General features: G+C 59.1%; 2 protein-coding genes across 2 annotated transcripts; both read right to left on the bottom strand.

Moving 5' to 3' along the window:
* Positions 1 to 2,296: 2,296 nt before the first annotated feature.
* KRP23_6797 (putative cation-transporting ATPase 13A5) lies at positions 2,297 to 4,565 on the bottom strand (the record flags this gene model as incomplete). Its single annotated transcript, XM_067892030.1, has 2 exons — positions 2,297 to 2,300; positions 2,380 to 4,565. 2 exons carry the CDS (start codon positions 4,563 to 4,565, stop codon positions 2,297 to 2,299), a joined length of 2,190 nt encoding a protein of 729 aa, XP_067746331.1.
* A 1,427-nt stretch (positions 4,566 to 5,992) lies between these two features.
* Positions 5,993 to 7,021, bottom strand: KRP23_6796 (1-aminocyclopropane-1-carboxylate deaminase; the record flags this gene model as incomplete). Its single annotated transcript, XM_067892029.1, has 1 exon — positions 5,993 to 7,021. The coding sequence occupies one exon, from the start codon at positions 7,019 to 7,021 to the stop codon at positions 5,993 to 5,995; it is 1,029 nt and encodes a 342-aa protein (XP_067746330.1).
* Positions 7,022 to 7,312: the final 291 nt, after the last annotated feature.

Raw genomic sequence — 7,312 nt, 5'->3', positions numbered from 1 at the left:
CGACTTGCGTAACGATTGCCATATACTTGCCGAAGGTTCATCGATCACGGGCCCGCGCTGGATGAAGAGTGGTTCGGCAGGACGCGTCTTCATGAGCGAGTGCACCAGAAATGTGAGTTTACCATCAAAGCTGAGACCAAGTTTAGCCTTGGGGCAAATAAGCTCAGGCACGAAACGAATTGACGCCTATGGGTCTAAGAATTGAGGGGCCACAGTCGAGCTTCCCATTAACAATGATAACCAGCGACGATGCTGCTGTATGCCAAGCTGCAGGTTCTACCTGCTTACAATTTCATGGGGAGGGCATCTCGGTGGTACTTGGCGCGGAAGAAGTCGCGCACGTAGCCGAGCACGAAGAAATACTCGAAGATTAGGACGGCGGCCGTGTCGGCGATGCCCCAGCCAAAGAGCTCCCAGCGGAAGTCGCTGGGCAGAGGAATGTCCGGCAGCCCCACCACGTTCGTGCTGCTGGCCACTCGGAACTGGTCGCCGAAGCGCGACGGCGGACCCACGAAGGTCACCACGAGCACCACGAACAGCAGCGCGTACCAGAAGAGCAGGAAAATGTTGTGCCAAATGGGGCGGCGGAAGCGCGAGCCCAGGCCCATGGTGAGACCCGTGGACATTTGCTGGAAGCAGATGATGAACCACAAGGTGGAGCCCAGGTTGCTGTCCTGCAGCAGCCACCACTGCACCAGGTTCACGTTGCTCGGCTGGAACGGACAGTACCAGGGCTGCGTGGTGAGGTCGTGGATGGCTCCGTACAGGAACAGCCAGTGGATCACTGAGGCCCCCACCAGCGAGCACACGGTCGTGGGGCCCACCAGACTCGACGTAGGACGCTGCGAGCCCATGGACTGGAGCGGGCGAGCGCGCGTGAGTCCGTACGAGATACCAACCAGGATGGCACCATCCAGGTACATGAAGCCGAACTGCGAGATGAACACGCCGTTGTAGTACATGACGCTGCGGCAGCCAATGCCGATGAGACCGTACATGATGAGGTACTTGACACTCGCGAACGACGTCGCCAGCGCGCCACGGCCCTCAAGCACAAGATCCACGACCGACTTGAGCGTACGGGACTTGCTCGTGAACGGAGACACAACCGAAGCCTCGGCGTCGCTCAGAGCCACACCAACGTGGGCAATACGAAGAGCGCCGCAGTCGTTGCCACCGTCACCGCACATGCCCGTCACGGAGCCCGTGCCCATGTGGAGCTTGACGCAGTCCACCTTGCCTTGAGGCGTCATGCGGCTGAAGATGCGGGTCTTGAGCAGGATCTTCTGGATGTCTCCCATCTTGACCAAGAAGTCGAAAGCCTTGCCAGTCACTGCCAGCTCCACCTTCGTGTCCACCGACTCCACCATGTCGCGGATGTCATCGAACGAGAACACTTGCTGAGTCTCGACGTCCTTCCACACCAGCATGCTGCCGGTCTTTTCGTCGGCGACCATGTCGCCCAGAACCATCTGCGAGTCCTCCTCCACCATGCCACTAGCGCGAGCAATGTAGCAACCGGTCATGGCATTATCACCCGTGATCATCACCGAGCGAATGTCGCCCTGCTTCAGCGTCAGGATAGCGTCGCGCGAGTCCTCCTTAATCTCGTTGCGGAACATGATCAGACCCAGCAGCGCCAAAGACTCCTCAACGGCGTCGCGGTCTGTCAGGAAGGCAGTCATGTCGCTCTCGTTCATCGCCGGCATCTCCTTGTACGCAATACCAAGCACGTAGCATCCGTTCTTGGCCAGGTTCTCGGCCGTCTCGAAGTAGTTGGCAGGGATCGACGCCTTACTGGATACCGACTCCATCTTCTCGTACGAGCCCTTGCAGAACACGATCAGCTTTCCTGTCCTCTTCTGCTTCATCACGACACTCATCGACATGCGGTGGTGGTCGAACTCGAAGCGCTTGACGAACTCCAGCTCCTCCGAGCCATCCGCGGACTGCACAACGGGCAGCTGGCCTTCCGATTCAAGGAGCTTCCACTGCGTGCTCTTGAACATCTTCACCTCAACCTCGTTGCCAACCAGCTCGCCGTTCAGCGAGCCAACAGCGTGGCAGGAAGCGAGCGAAAACTTCATCGTCTGGTTCAGCGACGCGTCCGTCATGTCGTTGAACTCCGCGAGAAACTCGCCCGAGTCGCCGATAGGCACACATCCCCGGTAGTCCAGGCCCTCCTTCGTGATCGTGCCCGTCTTGTCGAAGCAGAACACGCGCACCTTACCGCACAGCGTGATACGCTGGGGGTTAAGGCAGAAGACATCCTGCTTCTGAAGGCGCTTGGCGGCGTTCACCTGGCCGATGGTCATCACGACAGGCAGCAAGGGGTTGAGCACAGCGCTGAACATGAACATGCCGTAGACAAAAGCGAACAGGTTGTTGCTCAGACCTGCGTTCTCCATCAGGAACTTCATGGCGAAGTAGGCGGCGATGAGGCCGATGACGAACAGAACGGAGAACACCGCCTTGAGGTGCTCGTCGTACTTGAATCGGATCGGGGCGGGGTACAGAATCGCCTGGACGAGCTGCCCACGACTGGTGTGGGCGCCAGTAGCCTGCACAATAGCGAGGATGTCCTCATCACGACCCGAAGCCAGCGTTCTCGTACCGGAGAACAGGGTGTATTTCTTGCCATTTCCCTCGGCGTCGTACACGTCGTGGCTGTCGTTGGGCAGCGGGAACTTCTGCACGGGCATCGACTCACCAGTCAGCATGGACTCGTCGCAAACCGTGGAGCCCTTGACAATCACCAAGTCGCACGGCAGCTCCCAGTTCTCCGCAACGCGCACGAGGTCACCCGGCGCCAGGTCCGAAGACTTGATTGTCGACCACTCGCCGTCGCGCTTGACCGTCACCTCCGCCACGTAGTGCGTCATCTGCACGACAGAAGAGAGCATGCTGCGCTTGGCGTAGATGTTGAAAGCGGCCGCCAGCACAATCACCACCGTGTTGAGCACCGACACCCACACGTAGTCCGTGAAGTACCAGACGTAGTAGCACATGAGCTGGTAGATGTAGAAGAACGAGAAGAACTCGTCGACAACGGACGTCGCCCACGACGGCATCTCCACTTCGATAGCGTTGCGGCCCACGATATCCAGACGGCGAGTGTACTCGTCGCTGGTGAGTCCCTGCGAGTCCGAGAGGATCTTGTCGTACGAGTCCGGCAGCACAACGGAGCCAGGAACGAACTTGCTCTCCACATCGTCGAAGGTGTAGCGCAGGTGCTGGAACTCCAGGTAGCGCGCGCCTTCGGCAGTTGTGTGCACCGTCACGGTCTCCTCCACGCCCTGGCGCGAGTGCGGGAACACGAAGTTCTCGACTTTGAGCACCATCTGCGCGACACCCGAGCGGTCCGCGAGCATCGTCTCCGTCACCTCGGGCTTGAACATGAGCACGCGCGTGCACTTGTCCAGCGCCGTCGGGTAGCGGAAGAAGTTGAGGATCTTGAAGCGGTACACCACGACCACGACGAACCAGACCGTGGCGATCACCCACAGCGAGATGAAGACCTTGATGACGACCGTGGTGGGGTTGAACCACGCCGCGTACTTGTCGGTGGCCAGCTTGCCCTGGTTGTCTCGGATCGTGAGGATGATGGGGATGTTGAGCAGCAGCGTCATGAGCACGAAGTAGCCGAAGACCGCGTAGCCTACTACCGAGTCCGTGTACCCCGTCTGCACAACGTCCTCGGTGCTGTTGCGCAGCTGCACCTCGGACGGCCGGTCCGCCAGCGACGGACGGGTGGTGGACGTCTTGATACCGGGCGTCTCGGGGCCTCCTCGGTGGTCCAGCAGCTTCTTGTCACCGTCGGCAATGGCCGTGAGCGGAGTCGCGGCGTCCGACGACTGGTGGACGCCCCGCAAGGAGCGGAGTGCAGCCCAACAGGCCAAACTGATGAAGCAGGCGGCGTAGATGGCGTACACGACGACGAGTGGCGTCTCAGTGAACGAATTGAAGCGGTAGATCGACGCACTTGAGGCAGACACACAGAGACTCTGCGCGGTTGTGTTAACTGAGCCGTCGTCCAACATGAGACTCCTGCACACAGCGCCAATAGGCAGCGACGCGTTGTTGTTGCGCGGGTTGGGCGTGGACGTCCAGAAGACTGACGTGTCGGTCGAGTCCTCGGCCAGCGACGCGTTCTGCGTGTAGATAGCATCGTTGCTTGAGGGAGCGAACGTGCACTGCAAAGTGCTGACGACGGCTCCGTCCACAGCCACGTCGTGGAGGCGACAGGTTTTGTCAGCCTCGCCGTAGACGTAACTGGGCGTGCTGGGCGCGTAGAGCGACACGTCTCCATCCGGGTCGTAGTTCACCTGGCGACTCTTGTGCCAGCCTTCGTCGTAGTAGCTCGAGTAGCCAGCGCCCTGCGGCTTGTTGTAGCGGGTGTACACGAGGCCGTTCGACACGTCGGAGCCCTCGGGCGCGCCCAAGTCGCAGCAAAAGTACTCGGGCGCGTGGTTGATGGCGCAGGCCGCGTAGTCCAACTGGGACGCCGTGCCTGACACGAGCGCAGGCAGCGCCAGAGCCACAGCCAATAGCGACGTGCGCACCATGACGAACCACTTGAGCTCGAGACGGTGGATTCCGAAATGGAGTGACTGGCAAGTGACCGCAGACTAGCGACTTGAAGACTGACATAGCGATTTTGTCCTTTCAGAGTGGGATGAACAGAGTCAAGACGTATTTAACAAAACACGGTGTATAGTGTAAATTATTGGTGGTTTTTATTGGATGGTGAATCCTGGTGTTGCTGCTTCCACCCTGTTTTAGCGGATAGTGTTTGATTGCACCTTGTTTTGGGGTTTGAGTCAGCCATCTGATTCCATTCGGATTGGTCCCACAAATGTCCATCTCCCTCAATGGACACCGCTGTATTCATACCGCCTCGTGGTGTTCTCGTCGTCGAATGCGCGTTCGAAGCTGGCCATTTGCTGCTGCTGCTGCTGTTGATGAAGCTTCTCCTGTCTGCAACGATTCAGGATTGCTTTAATATCTGCTGCCAGCTAGCCAGCGAAAGTAGGCAAAGATACGTTCGCTGGCCGTGCTTTTCGTCGACAAGTCGAGGAGAGTCGGTTGCAAGAGAGACCCGCCATTTTTCAGCCAGCCATTCTGCCGGCCGTAGCCAGAACCGCGGGCTCCGATGCGAACCACATCATGGCCTCGAAGCCTCTCACGGCTGTAGCGATAGGAAGCAGCGCTCAAATTCCTGCCTGCCTGTTTGTTTGGGGCCGAGCTTCGACTCGAAGTTCGAGCTGGCAACGCTGCTTGCCAAGCAGATTTTGCATTGCAGCAAGCGAGTGAACGCTTCAACTGCTTGCACAGCAGCGCCGCCATGCCGACACGTCTGGCTGCGTCAGCGCAATGCACGGCCAATCGCTCTTGACTGGCCTTTCTCGCTCGATTGGCTGACGACCAGTGCAAGTCGACCACCGCGATCGATCGCCTTGGCGGGCAAGCTCAACATTCTGTTATGCTTTGAGCGGTTTACATGTAACCCTCGCACCCTCGACACGAGTCCGGGCACAGCGTGAAGCGGGTGCATGGACTGTAAAGTGCTTCACGTGTCGAAGCTGTTAGTCTTCGTGTAAGCTCGCAGTTGAAGTGTAAATCGCATTCAGTGCTTTGAGCTCATCGCTTTTAATCGCACGTCGTTTTGGCACGATGAGCTAGCTACCACTGCCTGCCGTCGTCGCCGTGACCCAGCACGTGTCATTTCTTGTACAACTTGGTAAGCGACGACTTTGTGTAGCGTTTGAGCCACTTCCTGCACATCGTTCGACAGCGTCACAAAACCATTTTGGACAAAGGGAGCTCCTGCACCAAGCTATGAATCTGAATACACTTGTATTAACCAACTATCTACGCGGCACGCTAGACGCCTACAGCTACGCGGTTCGCCGTGGAAGCATTCTACTGCTGCAAAATGGTTCTCCAGCTGAAGCACTTTGCTCTCGAGTCGCGCGTGCGAAGGACACGTGACTTATCCCTCCTTGAACAAGTAGCTGTACGCGCTGAGCGCCGGCGCGCCGCCCAGGTGGGCGTACAACACCTTGGAGCCCTCGGGGAACTCGCCGTTGCGCACCATCGAGATCATGCCGTCCATGGACTTGCCCTCGTACACAGGGTCGGTGAGCATTCCCTCGGTGCGAGCGCAGAGTCGAATGGCGTCCAGCGTGCCCTCGTTCGGCAGTCCGTACTCGGGCCCACCGAAGCGCGTGTCCAGCACAATGTCGTCGGCCGTGATCTCGCGGCCCAGCTCCACCAGCTCCGCCGTGTTCTGCGCAATGCGCAGCACCTGGTCACGGGTCTGCTCGGGCTTGGCCGACGCGTCGATGCCAATGACCTTGTTGGCGCGTCCGTCGGCCGCGAAGCCCACCACCATGCCAGCCATGGTGCTGCCCGTCACGGCGCACACAACGACGTAGTCGAACTTGAAGCCGAGCTCCTTCTCCTGCTCACGGACCTCCTCAGCAAAGTCCACGAAGCCCAGTCCACCCTTGGGGTGCTCCGAGCAGCCGGCCGGAATCGGGTACGGCTTGCCACCAGCCTTCTTGACGCCGTCCATAGCCTCCTCCCAACTGGGCCGGATGCCAATGTCGAAGCCGGCGGCATCCCGGCGCACGTCCGCGCCCAGAATGCGCGAGAGCTCAATGTTACCGACGTTGTCGTACACTGCGGCCTCCTCCTTCGGGTAGTTGACCCAGTTCTCCTGCACCAGCACGCACTTGAAGCCCAGGTGCGCCGCCACCGCAGCCACTTGACGGGTCTGGTTGGACTGGATGCCGCCGATGGACACGAGGGTGTCGTATCCCCCTTCAATGGCCTCGGGGATGATGTACTCGAGCTTGCGCGTCTTGTTGCCACCGAAGGCTAGACCGGAGTTGCAGTCCTCACGCTTGGCGTACAGCTGCACCTTGTCGCCCAGAGCCTTGGACAGACGTTCCAAGTGCTGGATCGGGGACGGGCCGGAGAAGGTGAGAGCGTGCTTGGCGAACTTGGAGAGCTTCATCTTGGAGGTGGCGGGAGGCGCTTGAGACGAATGAAGCCAAACTCGGAATGACTTTTTGCCTGGGAGCTCCTTTGGCTAAGCATCTGAGGGGGAGTTCTTCATGGGTACCGGTGGTTGAAGGCAGATCCACCTGAAAGCAAAACAAAGACCAGTCCGAGCGTAGACACCGTCAACTTCGACTAATACAAAGAACAGACACCGGAATGCTGCCGATTCCAGCGCTGCAAACCCTCCAAAGCCTACGGCGTAGGAACATCAAGACACCAGGACGGCGTCGATAAGGCCTCGGTG

The sequence above is a fragment of the Phytophthora ramorum genome, assembly GCF_020800215.1.
Source record: "Phytophthora ramorum isolate Pr-102 chromosome Unknown Phyram_PR-102_s0005, whole genome shotgun sequence".
Lineage (NCBI taxonomy): Eukaryota > Oomycota > Peronosporomycetes > Peronosporales > Peronosporaceae > Phytophthora > Phytophthora ramorum.
Note: the sequence above shows the minus strand (reverse complement) of the source record. Positions and strands in the feature narration are given on the sequence as shown.